We start from the raw sequence: 20,549 nt of genomic DNA, 5'->3' as shown, positions 1-20,549 counted from the left end.
GCTCGTTTACCAGACAGGCTGTCAGTTGAGTAAACACAGTCTTTTATGTATTACCGCCAACATGTGTCACTATTAGAGGTGACAAATGATGTTCTGCACATAAGCCACGGTGTCAGTTTTACACAAAGAGAGCCATCTGTACAAGTCTATATGTCTGTGCATGCGTGTGTGTGTGTTTGTGTGTGTGTGGTAGACCTGGATCCGTATGCAGTATGAGATACAACAGTTTAGGATGTGTGCATGCATAATTCAGTTTGTCACAGCCGTTTAAACAGAGAGCTGGAGAAAATGGAATCCACCGAGGACTGTGGCTGTTGAAAAAATGCGAATCCCTTTTTTCATGGCTGCTTAGATGTGCTGCAGATGTGTAAGTGATGGAAAGAGCAGGAAATACACACAACTGTATATTGCCATCTGCCACCCAGTGCAATCAATGACATGCTGACATACTGAAAACACACTCAGACATACAACAGCATTGGCAATGTTAAAACATGAGCCAAATGCTACATGGAGGTACTTTAAACTCTGAATCCATCGTAGTTTTTCAAATACTTTTCTTTGTCTGCAAACCAGATACACTGAATCTCACCAAATTCAATCTAGCTGCTGCCCTGGAGGTCACATTTGACCTCCAGTCACCTATTCTACCTGCAAATGACATACAGAGATCATAAGAGTCAGTGGGATTCTATCAGTGTCGATGGGATTTACTAGTCTCTTTGGGAAAATGAGCAAATGTGCTTCTAACAAATCTTCACCATCATACCGTTCTGTACCATCTGCCGATCTGCCCTCAGACTCTCCTGTAGTGCTGTTTGTACATAATCTGCCCTACCTACAGTCTCTTACATAAGCTGCTGTTAGCCAACAAGAATTTCTCAGGCCAGTTTTCCAATCGTATGATCCCAGCGTTCCCAGGATGAGACAGAGACAAACAGAAAGGTGTTTACATGTGCGAGGAAAAGACAGAAACGAGTAAATGCTGAGAATAGCTCCGCCGAGGGGCTCCAGCATATGGTAGCCAGCGCTAGTGACGTTAGTGCTTGGTGCTTGCTGGCGGCCACACACAGGGTTGGAGCATGGCACCCTACACGGGCTCTGTCTCTCACCATCTCCCCTCTCTCTTTCTCTCTCTCTCTCTCTCTCTTTCTATGTGCGTCTCTGCCTCGCCCTGCCTTGTAATTTGTCTCTCCTCTCTCTGCTTCTCTCCACGGAGCAGGAAAGAGATGGAGAGAAGGGAAAGGGCTGAAAGGATGGCATAATGCCGTCAGTTAATATCTCCGCTCCGACTGACAGCTGCATTCTTTCAGGTGTGCTGCTAGTTCTGTGGTGAGGATATTGAGCACGCCATTTATTTACTGCAGCATGAAGTTCTGTTCCAGTGCAGAACGAGGGGTGAAGCCAGCAGATACCTAGAGATAATCAGATCATTCTTTTTTTATAATACTATAATAGTTACAGAAGACAAATATGCACACATATATGCAACCAAATTCAAGATTGTACTACGAAAATTATGAATTTGTCCAGTTTTGTAATTTACCTTTTTGTTGTACTCAATTTCCCTTCAACTTACTTCATCTACTTCAATTCAGTTCCTGATTTCCAACATTTTCCAAAATGATGTGTAAGACCTTCAGACAACAAGTGTACAGTAGAGCTGTTTGACTGCATTGAATTATGAGCTACTGATGCTGTAGACATTTAATTATGACTCTCTTTTGTATTACTGGGTATTTTATTTATTAAATATTGATTTTTTTATTTAAGAAAAAGAAGCTCAAGCTATTATTCTGGGGGTTTAACATAAAAACACGTTGTTGTCTATTAATCATTCTTAAATGGTTTTTTGCTATTAAACTGAATTGTAGCTTTGCCAGAAACATCTTGATATGATGACTCATTGCCCTGTTTGGTTTGTTATCTGTGGTCATAAAAAAAACAGCAACCATACATTTTGCATCTGTGTAGATTTGTCAATCGTCGCTCTCGTGAAATGTATATGAACGCACTATATCATATTTAACATATAATTTAAGATAATATAAATGTGTTTAAGACCTCCATATACACAGAAAAATATTTGTAGAGATGTTTTTAAATCTTAAATACACAGGAATGCCATTCAGTTTTGCACACAATATGATACTAAAGTATATTAAAGGTTTCTTGATTCCTGTGAAAGTGGAACAACCTCAAATAAACCCATATTTCTTCCTCTGGTATTACTGATATGTTTTTTTTCCTTTTTTTCCACTGTGAATTTTGATTAAGCTCCTCATTATGTAAGTGTATGCAGTGCTGTGCAGGAATGAGGCTGCTGGATTGTGCTGTGTGCTTATGGAGTAATTGACTTCGGGCTTACTGTTACACTTGATGAAGGAGACATGTGCTTCTCGCCTCACCACATGCCGTTTCTGGAAACAGGAGCAGCATATGTGGCACCCTCTGTTGGTATAAGCCTGGCCAGTGCATCCCTCAGAGATGTTCATCTGCAGAGGCAGGTTTTGGATTAGATAGCGCTCAGTAGTGACTGTGACAGATATTTTACTGCACTTGTAGCTCTTGTTCTCCTTTGGTCTCTCTCCCCTGATGCTATCAGCATGGTCGGTGTACATCTCTTCTATTCGTCTTTTTTCTTGCACCGTTAGTCTCTTTCTCTCTCACCTGAACCAGAGCTCTGCGCAAGTCTTCGCTCTCCTCCTGAGCCTCCATGTAAAAGTCATGATGACACTGAATCAAGCCAAAGCCATGCAGCAGACACCCAGAAGGATCTGGAAAAGCTTTTGTTACCTTTGTAGTAAGAGGAAGAGAGAATAGTAATGTGTATTGACTCACAGTATATCAAATGTTATTTGGTCTTCGATGGCACTCTCTCTGTTTAGTGAATATTTTTACATAAATCCTCATGATATACAAAGCATTTATACAGTGAAGAGAAACACAGTTGGTAGCAACTTAGTGTTATTTTCAAACCAATGCACCAAACAGCCAAAGAGCACCATCTGAGGATGGACATCTCCTTTTAAAGGAGAAGATCACAAAATTATTGCTTTCATCATGTTAAAAATGTAACGTTCATTTCACATTTGTACTATTTGTACTATTTGTCCTGTTTGTTGCTTTCTCCAGACAGCACCAACAAATAACTCAATAACCCATTTCCACCCAATTAGACTTCATGCGAGGGTCCTCACTGCTGTGAAATAAGCCTTTATCCTTATTGAGCTCGCTAGCTATGCTTTTGTTGTGCTTGCAGATATGGTGGTCTTCAAACACTATTTGAGCAGGGGAGACTTCACATTTAAAGGATATGGCTGTCAATATTCTATATATAGTATATATATTTTAGAAAACAACGGAGGTCTACAGCACAGAGGAATAAGATATATCAGGCTGTGGATAAACACACAATACTTGTAAGTGGGATCAGTTCGGCTCTGCACATGTGATTGGTTGACAATAAGAAAAATATAGAAAATTGCCAGCCATATTCTTTAAGATACATTTGGTTACTGAGTCAAGGACATTCAGAGGCAGCTTTCCCTCTGCATCTGCGGTCAAGTGGAAGTGTTTTAACTGTTTGTCAAACACCTTGTATTGCTGAACAAAACAGAAAAAGTCACTAGATACTGGAGGAACCGTGAGGACTGTCTTTGTTATACACTGGAGCCAGAGACAGTTTGGTTTGCTCTGAATCACTTTACAGAAAAGATTAAAAGGTGTCACGATCATGATTTGTTTCAACAACACCCGAACATTTGTGCACCTCTATTTTCATTTTCATTTGCTTTCTTTTTCAGTCTATCAATGATAGGATCATTGGAGATTTGTTAGCTCGGTGGAGAGGCCGTTTTGTTCACACATTGTGGACGTTTGGTTTCATGTGATGCAGGTGACAGTGGCCCTTTGGCAAGAGACAACTCACAATCTGTTGTGCTTCTTCATTCATAACAACATTCTTCTCACTGGTCACGATGCACACCAAGGCCTCAGTGACACTCACTCAGGAGATGAATCATGCACTAGACTCTAGAGGACGTGATGACTGTGATGCTATATGGTCCTATCGAGGCCCTATCACAGCCTGTGAAGACTGCGTTAAATCTTGCTTAAATGAAAAGAGCTTGACATCTGATTGAGTTGGCTGTCTGGCAAAATGAACGTAATATAAATAAACGTCATTTTTCATTCATAAAACAGAGGTGTAGTACAACAGTGGTTACACTTCACTGTGTAACACTGGGGACTGCTCGTTGTTTAATCACCTGCAGTTTGCTTACATAACTATTAAGAGATGTAAAGGAATATTTTCTGTGCTGAAAATTGCATTTTCATGCATCTTGGCGAGTCTGCTGCACTGCCAGCTGTCCACCTGAATCAGGGCAAGTACCTGAGTCTTTGCTCTCTGAACCACTGTGTGCATATGAATTTGTTATGACAGTTAGAGCCATGGGGGGAAGGTAGAGGAAGAGTCTAGTGGATGCTCTGCTCTGTTAGGCATGCAGTTTGTCTGCAGCATATATTACTCTGTAATTTTCCTCATACTTACTTTCTCTCACTGAAACATCTCTTAACACCCTCTGATGTCTTTCAGGACTATTAAAGACCGCAGCATTACTGTAACAAACTGCAGCGTGTGTGTGTGTGTGTGTGTGTGTGTGTGTGTGCTTTAATTTGTGTGGGCAGCTTGTGTGTGCACATGAGAAGAGAGCATATTGTATTGTAAGACTGTGAAGAAGGCAGAGGGGAGCTACAAATGAGAAAAAAGGAGGAATGAATGATAATATAGATTACATAAACATATTTCTGTTTAAAAGATGTATCAATAAAAGCAGCAAACAAGTCTTTAAAGATGCAGATTACATTTAACAAGCTATGGTAATGTTCAAAAGCAGAAGCAGCCTCGTTCATCCATAAACCGTAAATGCACAAACAAACAGCACTGAGGGAGGAAACATTGTGAGCAAGTGTTTCGGGGATAAAGAAGTGGAGAATATGTTTTATTATTAATGTGCAATGCACTCTGGATAATTGTGCAGTCAGCTTCTTTTTCCAGGTCTCCTGCTGCTCTGCTGCAGCATCAGCTCAGAGGAGAGCCTCATCCAAATTGTAGATGAGAGAGATTTTACCCCCTTGGGCAAACACTGAGAATGAGGAGTGGTTAGTTAAATTCTAAAGAGGGAGAAAAGGCTGCAATACTGTGCATGGTCTCTCACTTTCTCCATGCTGCTCTGCTGCAGCATCACCTCAGTGAAGATTCTCTTTCAAACTGAAGATGAGAGAGATCCAAATAGAAGATAGGAGAGATTTTATCTTGTGGGCGAAATCTGAGAGTGAGAAGCTGCAAGTTAAAATCTAATATTACCACTACTTAAAATCCAAGAGGGAGAGATAGCTGGGAAGAGTGTGTATCGAAAAACAAGTAAACTATGTGATTGTAAGGAAATCCTGGATGACATTTCATATTATCATGTCATAGTATACACTGTAAAACACTCTCTGCTACGTTGCTGGTTTTACTGCTCTTCCACTGGCACACAATGTGTCTAGACACTTATTTCCCGCCTAAGGGAGGGAATGAAAATCAATGTATTAAATGCAAAAGAAAACACAGTAAATCTCCATAGAAGAGAATAGAAAGGTAGAGACTTTTAAAGCACTTCAAATGATCATTCCTCTTCTTTATCTCTCATTTCCCCACAAAATCTCATCTGATCTCATCATCTCTGACCTCATTTATAACACGGCACTGTTCCGCTCAACTCATTTTTGTTCTCTTCATGCTTCTTGACTCGTTTCCCTCCTCTACCTTCTCTCCACTCCTCCTTCATCTCTTTTATTGACTCTCCCCCCTTATGTTGCTACCTCTTTTGTCCTTTATTTCCCTCTCTCACTCGTTCTGCCTTTCTCTGCCTCCCACCAGGTGTCTGTCTGGTACTGGGTTGTATGATCTATCCTGACGGCTGGGACAGCGATGAGGTCCGGCGGATGTGCGGCGAGCAGACGGACAAATATAGCCTGGGGGCCTGCTCCATGCGCTGGGCCTACATCTTGGCTATTATGGGCATCCTGGATGCTCTCATCCTCTCCTTCCTGGCCTTTGTCCTGGGGAACCGGCAGGACGGACTCATGACAGAAGAGCTCCTGGCTGAGAGCAAGGGTGAGAGTGTGAGATGTACTATCTAATCTGATGAAGATGTGATATTTTATTGATCTCCTTTGGGAAATCCATTCTTCGCTTGCACATCACACTGGAAATCAGAGTCAGCTTCAAAGTAGCACTCCAGGACCATGTTGGGATGTAATGTCTCACTTAAGAAAACTTAACAAGACTCCAAGTGATGTCTTTTGGTTGAAAGACAGCTTCTTTAACCACAAGCTACATCTTTTACTGAATTTGTGTTCCTATGTGTTTCCAATTATTTTAAAATTTCTATTGGGTTATAAATCTGAGAGTCGTTGATGTGGAATTGATTATCTTTTTTTGGCTGAGTGGTACCAGATGAATTGCTCTAAAAGTGTACTCTCAATACAATTTCTGCTATAGTGGAGCTGGCAACAGTATACACTTAAACTAAATGGGAATACTTTAAGAATAGACTCCTGATTTATCACAACCCAACATGACTTTCCACCAGACTGAAAATAGAAAGTCATCAAGGTAGTGATAAAACATACGCTGTTCTTGCAAACACATAGTTTAATAGGGGCTGAATACATAAAATGATCACGCTCAGTACTATTACTTGTATTTATGACAAATGAAAGCCAGAATTTTTATGTAACGAGCGTTTGATGCTCCATCCTTGAAAACTAAATTTAGGAAGGTGAACTTGAACATAACCAATGGACCTGCATGGAGCCTGCTAGTGGATAATGCATTGAATGTACCAAAACATCAGCAACCATAAATGATTAACTGTGCATTCATTCATTCACCTCTTAAGCAGCACCCTTTTTTTGTCCACAAGCCCTAAAACTGGCATACCTAAAATAAAATGTTTCCTGTTCTTGACACCTTTTGATGACAGTCATGATCTGTTTTATATGCAATGTTGAAAAATAATGTAAAAAATGTTAGTGTGATATTGGGATATAAAAATGGTTTACACAGATAGAGTCACTGGTCTTTGTGCTTTCAAAGGTGTAAAAAATTGTAAAAATGTGAGTGAAGATTCAACTAGATGCCATCCTAAATACTGTAAGGTAACAAATCCCCTTCCCACTAACTTGTTTTAAGGAGCTTCAAATATAAGGTAACCATAACTATCTTGAAAATCACATATCTGCTCCCTACTGTAATATGACCACACAACGATCCAAAAATAGTAGAAACATCCAACAGACTTTCCTACCTATAGACCACACTTTCACATCAAAGATATGATGGCATACAGTCAGTGGATGTAATGATTTAGTCATGGAAATGGCCCACACCGGTGTCCATGCATATGAAATTCATTATCACAGGTTCACATAGTGAGATACTATGAAAAGACCTGGGTCCAGGTATGTCTCCCAGTAGGAAATGGGATTAGTATGTTCATGTTGTGTAAGCTGTAATGGAACCAGACAGGCATGCACAACCAACAACCCTGTAAAGAGAAGACGTAAAAGCAATGAGAGGGAAAGACAGGAGATTTGTGAAAGGGGTAGGGGGTGTTTGAAAAGACTAATGTCTACCTTAGTTTGGTGTCACTTAAATACACGTGACCTATGTTGTCATTATGATGCCTTGTTAAATTATCTGTGGATGTAGCTGGTAATATCCTCTACAGAGTTATTTACATAAAACTCTCAGAGTAGATGCATGCCGTTTTTATTTTAAAATCCAAACCCTGGTGACCTTCAAAAGATGAGAGAAAGAGAATGGATGAGAGACCTATAGACAATGTCATAGAAGAGAAAACTTGAATGGGATTATCAGTAGCTTTAAGAGTCGATAAACAGCCCGATGATGTACCATTCCTTAGCTCAGGGCTCTGTAGAATCTATCGTTTCTGCATAATGTAATACAGCTCAATAGTCTTTTATCAATTAGCTCATCCCTGGTGCCATCTACTGGTGCTTATGTGTAATACAAGCAGTCAATGTGAAGGGTGCATGTATTTGGCAATGCGTGAACACGAGAGTCTATTAATAGCATGACCTTGAGAGCTGTGTTGTAGCATTTTTACATTTTTCTCTGTGGTTCTGTTTTTGCAGAGGGAGGAAACGCCTAACCAAAATTATAGGTAAGTGAGGTCAAATACTTATACATTATAAAACATGCATCTTTAAATATACATGTGTACATGTGGATCAACATATGAAAAAGAGCCACTTCTCATTACATAAGTCATCATGCATAATGTAATTGTTCTTTGATGTTTGACAGCCATGAAATGTCATTTCTGTCTCCACTGACAATACAAAAGTGCAAATTCAATGTAAATACATTTTTGGAACATAAACCATTTAGACTATTCCCCCTTCAGCCAGCAGTGGAAGAATTATTCAAATCATGTACTTATGTAAAACTAGTAATACCACAGTGTAAAAATATTCTATTACAAGTGACAGTTCTGCATTAAAAATCCAACTTAATGCAAAAATAAAGAAGTATTATCAGTAAAATGAACTTAAAATATTAAAAGCAGAAGCACTTGGCCTCTGTCACTGTTATATTTTATAATATTTGATTATTATTACTGATGTATTACTGTGTAAGCAGCATTTTACTGTTGTAGCTGGTCGAGATGGAGCTAATTTTACCTACTGTAGACTGTTGGGTAGCTTAATCTATAACAATGTCTTATTTTATGAGGTTATCATAGGTTTTGTATATAAAATGTATAAATATGAAGTAAATAGCTGTCAAGTAAATGTAGTGGGGTAAAAAGTACAATATTTTACACTGAAATGCAGTATAAAATTGTAAAGTACAAATACCTCAAAACAGTGGTTGAAGAAGTATCAGATCCTTCATTTAAATAAAATATAGCATAAAAATACTCCCATTAGAAGTGAAAATCCAGCATTCAAAATCCTTCTGAAGCAAAATTACATAGGTATTATCAGCAATATGTTCTTTAAGTATAAAAAGTAAAATTCTGCATAAAATGGCCCCTGTGAGTGATATATTATTATATATCACATAAGTAAACTGTTCGTACTGATGCAACAGTGTGTAAGTAGCATTTTACTGGTGGAGTTTAGGGTCAGGTCCCCTACAAAGGCTCCCAGGTTAAATCTGTGAGATGATTAATGGGGTAGGAAAAAAGAAAAAAACGTTCTACAGCAAAAATGTGTATTCATTTTTCAGACTTTTATCCAATCTTATCTTATTAAAATAAATATTGTGGATACTTTCACCACATTGGGCCTCCAATAGTTATTTAAACAAAACCATCTGAGCGGTTTAGAGAAGAAATGGAACTGCTAACAACTCATACACATCTGAAACATGACAAGGGGGCCCAAACTAGACACTGCTTTTTTGTAAAAAGGGATCACAAGCCAAAAAGCTCAGGAACAAATATTTTAATCTTTAATGATGCATTGAACTTCATAAGCTCATCACATGTTTTTTTTAATGTAAAATCTTATTCTATTCTGAAATGTAACTAGCAATTATAGCTGTGAAATGAATGTTGTTAGTAAAAAAAAAAGTACAGTGTTTCCCTCTGAGATATAGTGGAGTAGAGGCATAAAGTAGCATGAAATGGAAATACAAGTAGCCTATCTTAAAATTGTACTTGAGTAAATAAACTTTCAACATTTTCCGCCTCTGCCTTCAGCATGTACATTGCAACCTAGAAATTAAGTTTATATACAACTAAACTGCAACAGGGCATACATTCAGTAAGATGTAATGCTGGCTGAATTAGGTTTTCTCTTAATATAATGACAAAATGTTGTTAATTAACATATTTGGCAAGTTGCAAAAATGTTGATACTGAACATGTGAGTGAAATATTTAGAGACAATGTCGTTTTTTTCCCGCTAAAATATTCGATCTTGCACAATACCCACTAGAAGAAACTGCTTAAGGTTAGGGAAGTGCTTTTTTAAGGTTAGGGAAAGATCATGGTCTTGGTTTAACACAGAAAAAAAGGCTGCAGTGACTTGAAGCACAACATGTTTATTAACTTTTAAACTTACTGGGTTGCACAAACATACCATCTCTTTCACTTTCTTTCTCTCAGGTTCCTGAATTTCCATGTGTCCGTTGTCATAAAGTACCAGTCCCTCAACATCAGCTTAGAGGAGGGAGGCAGTCCAGGTTTGTGGAGGAGAGGAATACTGTGGAATCAGCCAGCCTGCCTTTTACATCTACCTGCCAAAAACCCATCATAACCCACCTTTGATGTCATCCAATCTACTCTGCTCGCAGTCCCTATACATCATTCTACCCCAATCACTTAGACGGAGCCCGCTGCACATTGATCCCAGAGCTAACCCTTGCACAGCATTGCATAGACCATGGCAGGGGCAGAGACTGTTACCTAAATGAGAAGTATGGACTACCCACTACCTACCTGAGAAGGCACAGGGTTGAAAATGTACACCTGCAGTACGAGCACAGACAAAAATACACTCACACACACACACACACACACACACACACACACACACGCACACACATGCCAGCTCACACACATCTCTGTAAAACAAACATGAACATGCATATACCAACAAATTCTGTAATTACAAGTATTAAACTATGTTAACACTTAGCCGTGTGTACCACCGTCAGAATGTGTGTCATGTTTTATTTGTGAAAAGAAGAAAATTCTCATTTTCAGATAATATCAGGTTAATGTAAATCTATTGTGTTTCATATGTACGTAAGGTTTGACGATAAAATGAAAGATTAGTTTCTTCTTCTGCTCATATGCCCCTTTGTTCCTCTTAATTTACTAGAAAAAGATATTTAAGACTGTTTTATAATAATATTATCATCCAAAACAAAAGAACTTGTATTACAAAGTATGTACAGTGAATATTAAAGATGTTCTAGGAATTTTAACTAAATCCATTCAATGCCCTGCTAGCTAACTTTGCACAGCGCTTCAGTTTCAGAAGGATTCTAAGATTTTATAGTCTGTGGTATCTACACTGTGATGGGGGCTATTAAAGGACTGTGTGCTGCAGGACTTGTAGCTGCTGTGTGAGTGTGCTTCTGTATGTGTGTGTAGGGAGGTCTGTAAGTATATGTGAGTGAGCGTGAGTGCATGCACGTGTGAATGTGTCAGCGTGTCCGTGTGCAATAGTTTGTTGGGCTAGTGAACCAATATGCCAGCCTCTCACACACACAATTGTCCTGTTGTGTATCTAAATCTGTCTGTCTCTGTCTTTGTCTCCAGCTCTCTACTGTATTTCTGTTTCTCTTTCTCTTTGACTCCCTTTCTCTCTCTTCCCTTTCTTCTTTTGTTGGGACATACAGGGTAACATGATGGAGATTGGAGTATTATGGAAAGTGTGCCTGGGGAGTGAACACTAAAGGAGGAAATAAATTTAAGGCCTGTCCCAGCCTCACCTGTGGATATGTTCTTGTGTAAATAGATATTCTATAGATACCAAACAATTAGCAAATATGGAGAAAGGGGGGAAACTTACAGCAATTAAAGAGATTCATTTAAGAATATATGAACACTTAATAAAGGTTTTCACTGTAAAATACTGTTGTGTGTTTTGTTCATTTTGACAAAATGTATTTTAAAAGGTGATTTTCAAGACTCAAAAGTTTTTTAAAAAAAGCCTTATCATCATTGTCTCCAACAATGAAATTGCATCTCCAATCAGGTGCAGAGTATTTGAGAGATATAATCAGGCACAATATGCAAATATTGTCAATATGTTTGCCATAATGATGAGTAAATTGTAAGGGAGGAGAGCCAAATATTAAAAAAACTGATTTTTTTCTGAAAAGTTTTGAGGCCACTTTGTGGACAGAATACAAAATCATTCTGTTGCCATTTATGGAATTTGGTGATTTCTGACTTCTCCAATCAGTCTAAGAGTTAACGTTTAAGTGAAAGGGTGTAATTTTGGATTCCAGCAATCTTAATGTAAAACAACCAAAAGAAACCTGATTTCTTCTATGGTGGTTGAGGGAAAACATTGGTGGATTATACAGTCAATCACTCAATAATATGCTTGAGTAAAAAGAGTATTAAGAGTTTTTTTATATTAAGAGGTAGAATGTAAATCATAAATGAAACCCAGTCAGAGAGACAGATACAGAGAGAGAGAGAAGAGCCAGCACACTTTACTTCCCCATTTACTGGATGTTGCTACAATCTGAAAGTTTTTTTTAAATTGAATTTGCGGGCCTTGAGAGGAAGACTAGTTTGTAATTTAAATGTAAAATAGTTTTATATAATAGTATACTATAGAGTTGCATAATTCACAATGATATGCCACGTCTCTCTCACTCTAGGCAACACAAGCAATAAAATACATTTTCTTTGAGAGATAAAATGTCTACAAGATTAGGAGAGATTAACCTCTCACTCGCAATAACAATAGCCTTGTTATCCGAGTCACATGTCTAGACCACCAAGAAGAAAAGAATGTTGAGGAGAAAAATGATGGAAAATAAAAAAAATACCACTTTCAGCTTATATTGATTCCATCTGATGCTTTAAATTACACCAGCGACAACCAATTTCTTTGCAGCTCAGATGGCTGAATAAAGAAGAATTTAGTTAGAAGCTTATCATTTTGATCCATAGCACTCAAAGCATTCAGCCTTTCAAATCAGCACATGATACTATCCAGGACTGGTTTGTGGCTGTTTGCATGTGTGTGGTTCATTGCACTTACCTTTGAGGTATCCAGGGGGTGAGTTTAGGACTAACTTAATTTCAGTTTAACTGCATAAGTGCATAAAATAACTGCAGTGTTTTGACTTGAGATTTATTGGTGGATTAATTGTTGATTGGTCGGCTCGTTATGGTAGGGACAGTTGTGCAATTCTCTTTTAAATCAGAATTAGTAAATTGATAGAAAAATCCATGTATTAGATAAGTAGGTATGATTATATGTATGTATATATTTGACGGCAGGGCCTTGAGGGTAACAATATGATAGTCATATGGACATCACGGAGACTCTGCGTACTTTCCGTGTCTGTTGTTTGTGCTTGAATTAAAGAGACCCTTGACTTCAACCAACCTCAGTCTATTTGATAATTTTATCTATCATAAATATATAATTGCACTATCCCATAACAGAGTGATGAGTCATGGAGAATGTTTTTAGGAAAAAGTTGAATTGGGGGGTTCTGATTTTCTAATTTTTTATAGACCAAAGACCAAAGATTGAGAAAAGATTAATTTGATAATAGTTGTATGCCGCCCTATAATAGAGTGAGAGAAATATCAAACACAGTTTGTAAACGTTCACATAGTCCTGAGAAGAAGAAAAGTCTAATCAGGCAAAAAACATCTGTGGGGGTGGATCATGTGTGCACAGGGTCTTAAAAATAGCTCAGAGTAGCTCCACCTCAATCAGCCACATTAAATTTCTGCTTAGATTTTTAACACATAAATAGTAATAATCCAATGATGTAATATAGACTTATATAAAACTCTGAGAGGGACCACCCAGCGTAAAATTTTTTTTTTGCTAAAAATGTACGGTACCAATAAAAAGTTTGGACACATACCTACACCTTACCATTCACTTGAATGAGAAAGTGTGTCCAAACTTTTGACTGGTACTCTATATCTTTGGTATATGTTTGGACAAGTGTATTTATTTGGTAAAAACAAACAAACAAACAAACAAACAAAAACAAAAAAACAAAAAGGAGGTAAATTGTGTTTATTTTTTCTTTCTGTTTACTTTTTATAATAAAAATAACAAATACAGTTATTACTAATAAATAATAAAAAAAAAAATGCAGAATTTAGAATGGATGACCTTTAATTGTTTTTGTTATTTTACATGGTATTTCACGTGGTATTGCTATTTTAAAGGACAAGTGAAGATATGGTCTAATAAGTTTGTCTACCATTTATAATCTCTTACAATTGTTTTATCATACATGCATGGACTGCACTTTTAAGACTTGCTCCACTTGGAGAGGTAGAGGGGGCTGGAAATAATGACCAGACTAAGAATAGGACACCATAACCTGAACGGGACTCTCCACATTATAAACTAAACTGGAGTTTGTGAGAATTGTCAGGTACCAGAAACAGGAGAAAATGTACTTGTTAATTGCAGGAAATATACATCAGAAAGAAATGACACAATAGAGGGAATGAGGAGAACAATCCCAACAGGAGCAGGTTTGAAAGGCATACTGGAGTACGGTGAGTGTGGAAAGGGCAGGAAGTGTCTGCTCTGTTTTCCTAGGAGAACAAGATTGATAGGAAAAATCTGACAAACCGGACACTGTAGGAGTTGACTGACTCCGGAAGATGGCAGTAATGCAATACCAAGGATGCAAGTTGCCGTTAAACCCCAGAGAAGAAGAAGAAGGGACGAGCGGGATTCAAACGTTTGGCTCCGCCCCGCGTCTGCTGCTTGTCATCGCGGAAACAGATTACAAACGTCGGCCAGAACAAGATGGGGCAATCGTTGGACACCCCGGCCAACTGCCCCCTGTGCCAAGAGCTGACCCGGGACCCTGTCACTCTCCAGTGTAAACACCGGTTCTGCCAACGATGCATTGGAGACCTGTGGAGCGTTACTCCAAACGGGCCGTACCACTGTCCGGAGTGGAGGTGCAAAACAGTGTACCAGACTCTGCCGTTTGATAGCAGTTTGATACGGCCGTCAACCCCGAGTCGACGGGCTCAGCCTCGCAGCACTGCAGGTAACGGTAACCTACCGTAAAACTACCCTTGTGTAACCGCCAGGCGGTTTAAAACAGCGGAGACCTTAGCGTACAACTTTGTGAAGTGCTCGAATACATGAGTGAATTTGTAACTGGCACTTGGCTAATGAAGCTAGCGGTGTCCATATTAGATGTTACATTAGGCACCATTAGGCGTCAAAACAGGCTTGTACGTCATTTTTGTATACCGTCATTACGGTAATTGCAGCTAACGCCTGCTGTCGTTACATTCTGTGGAGAACGTTACTTGATTAACTGTTTGTAACGTTAGCTTCATAACTATAACACGTGGCTTCCTCAATGCCACTTTATCTAACTTCACGCAATAAGAGCTGAAATCACATCTTTCTTTTTTTTAGCATGAGCTCTTTAGACATTTAACCGTCTTTATACTTCATGTTTGTTTAGGGTTCAGAGTGTCAACCTAACAGTCATTTTTGAGGCCAAAGTCTGTAAGTTAACTGTGAACTCTATTTGTTCTCCAGACAGTGAGGTTAACGGTCTAAGTTAACTTATTTATTTATACCATGTGCTCACAAGTAATTATGTGTCAATGCAGTTTTACTGTATTTAGTATACATCATGGTTTTTGAGACCTTTACCCTTTACACATTATATATTTTAGAGCTGCTGATAAGTTGATTAGTCGGTCGATAGAAAAATCGCCAACTATACAACCAGAACTTGTGCGTGTATACTCTTGGTAGAGGGGGTATGATGCCATTGACAGTTGACCAAATGAAACAGACTGTTACCTTGATTAAAATTACAGATTTCTCTGGGTTTGAAAATTGTTGAAAACATTTGGGATAATGTAAGGACATAGTTCAACAAAACATTTAACATAGATCTAGTCGTTTTTAGACATTTTAATGCAGAATAGTTACATATTATAGCTTTAAGTTGAACAGTATTTGTAGGGATGAACTTATCAGATATGCTGAATCGGTATCTGTGTTGATATTGACCTTAAGTGAATCAAGTATTAGCTATAACATGACCGCAGTCCACAGTATATACAGTTTCATCAGCAATGTCATAAATACAAGTCATTATTAGTTACATTCATTCAGTCATGGTGGCCTTTTTTAGTGCCACAGCAGCCAAAATGTATTTGGTATTGGTTGATATGCTGAGTTGAGGTATTGGTGTGCAGAGATAAACCGTTGGAGGCTGCATCCTTATCAATTAGAAGTATGTGCCTGCTTTAATAGAGGTCTACCAATGACAGTGTTCTTTCTTGAGTTCATCTTAACTGACAGAAGTGCAAACAAGCAAGAAATTCACCGCTTGAATTGCTGAAAGTGGAAAGCCTCAGAAGTTGAGTGCAGCTGTGTTGGGCAGAAGGTAGCTTGCAGATGTTTATGTGAAGTATTGCTGGAAAAGTGCTTTGACCAGGTTTGCTTGTTTGTATTCTTTTATTTTAAGGCACATCCAGTAACGATGAACAAAACAGATGCGACTCAACACTGAGGAGGCCCTCACTCACCAGCCGACTCCTCGGGAAGAGGAAGGCCAGCACACCTGTGTCAGAGCAACCTGACAGAAAACGATCAAGTAAGGAATCTGCTTCTGAGAGGTCCAGTGACACTGAGACTCCCACCATTCTCTTGTCACATGAACCTGGCCAGTCGAGCGGTGTGGAAACAGCTAAGAAAGGAGTGACCCAAAAGTCTACACAGTCTGAGTGTGGTGATGGTCCATCCTCCAGTGACAGCAATGCAGTACCTGCAAGTGATGTGCCACAAGAAATCTTAACCCAGCAGAACCAGCATAAATCAGACGTTGTCACACTGAATGACTCTGACAGCTGTGATGAAGTAGATATATGTGATTCACCTCCTCTTGCAACACCCAAGAAAGACACACAAGTGACAGGAATTCATGCATCGCCAAATAAACCTGCCTCACCTGCCAACTCTGATTCATTTCCTGGAGTCTCAACGCCAGGAAAAGATAAGTCTCCTGTACACCATGTCATCAAGCCACGTGCTGCTTCAGGATCCCCAAGTCGTGTTGGCATCTTTGCAAGGCCGGAAAGCAAAAATACCAGGCCTCTGCCCTGCCATTATTGCCCTAAAACAGTATATCAGCCTGCTGTGAAGACCTGTCTGGTATGCGGGGCCTCCATGTGTGCAGAGCACCTGCGTCCCCATCTGGACTCCCCTGTGTTCCAGAATCACACCCTGGTTCCTCCCATGGAGGATATTTCTCTGTGGAAGTGCCAGGAGCATCAAGAGATGAACCGCATCTACTGCAGGCAGTGTGCAGTGTGTGTGTGCACTGTGTGTACAGTCATAGGTTCCCATCGTGACCACGTCTGTGTCAGCATCAGAGAGGCAGAGAGAGAGCTCAGGGTAAGCGTCGACTTTACAGCACCATACATGTTGTAGACACACAGTAATGTTGGTTAAAGCTAAGACAGATGTACATGTAGCCAGTGAGTGAGTTTTTTTTTATTTTATTTTTTAACATTTTTGTGTACATTTTTCCTCAGGGTAATCTAAAAGACGAGATCAGACAACTGCAGGTGACTGAGCAGCAAGTGAAGATCAGGGTGACTGAACTCACTCAACAAAAAGAAGCCTCCAGAGTAAGAAACTTAACTATGCAGTTCTCACTAAAATAATTTCTTAGTTAATTGCTTAGGATCACAAGATGTGTGACAGATGTGCAGACTAATCTGGATATTTTGACCCAAAAAAGTAATAGTATACATGATGGAGCTGTAGCAATTTATTGAGATTTCAGTTTTGTTGGTATGCAGATATGATCAACTGTGTATCATTCACACTGTTTCATGTAGGAAGAAGACTTGTCCTCCTACAATTAATCCTCTAATTAGAGACGAATTGAATCTGTTTAAACATGCCCATGAATGAATTTATTCTCTTTTTTGCGTGGCACACCACTGATTGGACATCAGAGACTTCAACCATCAGAACAGCTTTTTAAGAATGACAAGCCTGATATTACATGATATTGATTGACATTGTGTCTGTGTGTGGAAATATCCCTCCTCTATCACCAGGTGGCTTTAAGTGAGGCTCGAGCAGGGGTGCAGCAGCAGTACGGAGCCATCAGGGAGGCCCTGGAGCAGGAGGAGCAATCGACTCTTCAGTGTGTGACAAAGGAGGAGAGCAGGGTTCTGGGGGGGCTGGAGGAGAAACTCGGCCACCTTCAGAGCTCTCTGCAATCCATCCAACAAGGCCTGCACACCCTGGAGGCGCTGGCTGATGCCAAGGGTGAAAAACACATCCGAGACCAGGCCTTCATTATGGTGAGTATGGATGCTCGGAGAAAAACCTGTTTGTTGGTAAAATATAATATATATGGTTGACTTATAAACACTAATACAAAAAAATCATTTTTTTCTCCTTCTCACATGACAGGAATACAGCAAGGTGGCCCAACTGTAAGTGATTTCTTTTCAAATTCTACTTTGTTGTATGGAAAGTGGTGATTTGTTTAATATATCAATAGCTGACTATACTACCAACAAAGCATAGCTTCAGTAGACGACCTATATAAAACTGATGAAATCAATTTGTCATTATTAGTAATTTTTCAAGCAAAAATGCGAAATGTTCTTTGGTTTCAGCTTCTCAAATATGGCGATTTGCTGTCTTTCCTTGTCTTATATGACATTAAATTCAATATCTAAACGTTTTAGGCTCAACAAAACAAGCAAATTGAAGACAACACTGTGGCCTCTGATAAGCTGAATGCCATGTTTTTTTTTATCATTTCATAGACAAAACAATCAGTCATGAACATAATCATTAGTTGCAGCTCTAGTTCTGTTGATCATCCTGAGTAGCAGTAGTAGTAGTTCCACTCACCTTCACTGTATTGGGGTAAAGGTAGAAATCTCAGCAATATCTGAAAACCAATCCAAGTTATAACAAAACTATCTGCTTGATACCACAAGTTGTAACTGACCTTTTTAATCATTTTTTTCTGGATGGAACTACATACTGAACATTCTCCTTTCTGGTATTAGATATGTTGTGCCCAGAACAAAAAAAAAACAGTGACAGACTAAAAACAGCTGAAGCCTATTGTGGTGTAATATCGGCCTTATTCTCTCTTCTTACTCTGCTCTTTTTCCTCAGGGCTAGTGACACGGGAAGTTGTTTGGATCAGTTCGAAGCTCCAGAGGAAGTGGATCAAGCCCGGCTGAAATTTCTGCAGAAGTGGACTGAGAAACGGCTGGACACAGTCGTCATCACTGTGCCGAGCAAAGACAGAGACCTCTACAGACTGCTCTGTAAGGACAAACAGTTTTCATACCAACACCTGTTTACTTTCATCTCACTCATTAATCACAGCTAATTAAACCAAAGGGGTAAATGCATTCTGAAGGCCCAAAGGTGGCATATTCAATCAGTCTTAATCTTCTCATCTAAGTCCTTTTCAAAAATTTCCTTTCCTGTGCACAGATGGTACCATCCCCGTCTTGGATGCAGATACAGCCCATCCCAAGCTGCAGCTGTCTGACAACAACAGGAGGGTGACCTACAACGAGGTCCAGCAGGTCTACACAGAGCACGAGGCACGATTCAGCTCCTTTCCACAGGTCCTGGCCTCACATGCCCTGGAGGGGGGTCGCTGGTATTGGGAGGTGAACGTGTCTGTGGATGACGGCCGCTGGAAAGTGGGGTTGTGTGAGGGTCAGATAGAGAGGAAGGGCCAAAAGGACAACTCTCGTCTGGGCTTCAACCTGTACTCCTGGTGCCTGGCCTGTGACAGACGGAAGGTGGAAGCTCTGCATAACAAGGTGACGGTGCCAGTGGATGCAGACGGGCTGCAGAGAGTTGGAGTGTTCCTCGACTTTGAGGAGGGTATTTTATCATTCTTTAATGTGACACCAGGGGGCAGTCTAGCTTTAATGCATTCCTACAAGCACAGGTTTACTGACCCGCTTTACCCAGCCTTGTCAGTGTCTAAAACACAGCTGGCCATCTGCGATCTCTTCCAGTTATAATACACAGCATAGTGGCCCATCAGTTTTGCTGCAAATATACAGAATAAATCAAAGCGCTGTGCCTTTTTTATATGTGAAAATCATTGCTTCATTAAAAACATGTCAATTTTGTAAAATTCTCGGGGATGATAGTTTTGTCATGTACTATATACAGTTTAATATTTCAAAAATCCTTAAATGTGATTTTATATCATTTGATAGCACTGGAATTGTACCATGCCTAACTGCTGATCACAACACATGTAACATTCCACATTTGTTTCACCTTTTTGATATCAGAATTTTAACTTGTACATGTTTTTAATTTTAAATTCAGTCAATGAACAAATGAGCAGGTTTTTACGTAGGAGATAAGTTAGCACTGTTGATCAATAAAACATTGGTTTAGGAAATACTGTATTTTTTTATATTTTAAAAATCTTTCAGGTATTCTTTATATCTCTGCGATATCTCGTTTATCCTGTGATGAGCCATTGTCTTTCTACTGAAATAAAATGTCAAAGTTTTGAAAGAAATCTAAAGACCTGCGTTAATCCTTGCCTTGATACTTCCCTTTTTCATTTACACAGAAACAGGTGTGAGTGGGTGGGTGGGTAGTGTGTTTCCCCTCAACAGGTGACAGTTGGTGTGCTTTGAACTCACACTGACCCCACAGCTTGTGAGTTTTACTGACAACAAACACTGCCTTTGGCACAAACTCCTTATAGCATCACAGATCACTAC

At 39.3% G+C, this 20,549-nt stretch overlaps 2 protein-coding genes across 2 annotated transcripts in view; both read left to right on the top strand.

Annotated features, from left to right (window-relative positions):
• The window catches only part of LOC137183233 (LHFPL tetraspan subfamily member 3 protein-like), a 30,954-nt gene extending 19,299 nt beyond the window's left edge, over nt 1-11,655 (top strand). The window contains exons 2-4 of the mRNA XM_067590130.1: nt 5,930-6,166; nt 8,212-8,240; nt 10,194-11,655. Coding sequence (XP_067446231.1) covers nt 5,930-6,166; nt 8,212-8,228 — 254 coding nt within the window. The 3' untranslated portion in view covers nt 8,229-8,240; nt 10,194-11,655. The remainder of the gene's footprint in view (nt 1-5,929; nt 6,167-8,211; nt 8,241-10,193) is intronic.
• Nucleotides 11,656-14,500: 2,845 nt separating this feature from the next.
• On the top strand, nt 14,501-20,347 carry si:dkey-29p10.4 (tripartite motif-containing protein 14). Its single transcript, XM_067590129.1, has 7 exons — nt 14,501-14,818; nt 16,268-17,196; nt 17,337-17,432; nt 17,871-18,119; nt 18,232-18,254; nt 18,955-19,109; nt 19,282-20,347. The coding sequence occupies exons 1-7, from the start codon at nt 14,569-14,571 to the stop codon at nt 19,824-19,826; spliced, it is 2,247 nt and encodes a 748-aa protein (XP_067446230.1). The 5' UTR covers nt 14,501-14,568; the 3' UTR covers nt 19,827-20,347.
• Nucleotides 20,348-20,549: the final 202 nt, after the last annotated feature.

The sequence above is a fragment of the Thunnus thynnus genome, chromosome 5 (assembly GCF_963924715.1).
Source record: "Thunnus thynnus chromosome 5, fThuThy2.1, whole genome shotgun sequence".
NCBI classification, from domain to species: domain Eukaryota; kingdom Metazoa; phylum Chordata; class Actinopteri; order Scombriformes; family Scombridae; genus Thunnus; species Thunnus thynnus.
The sequence above is the reverse complement of the archived record's forward strand: the minus strand, read 5'-3'. Positions and strand labels throughout refer to the sequence as shown.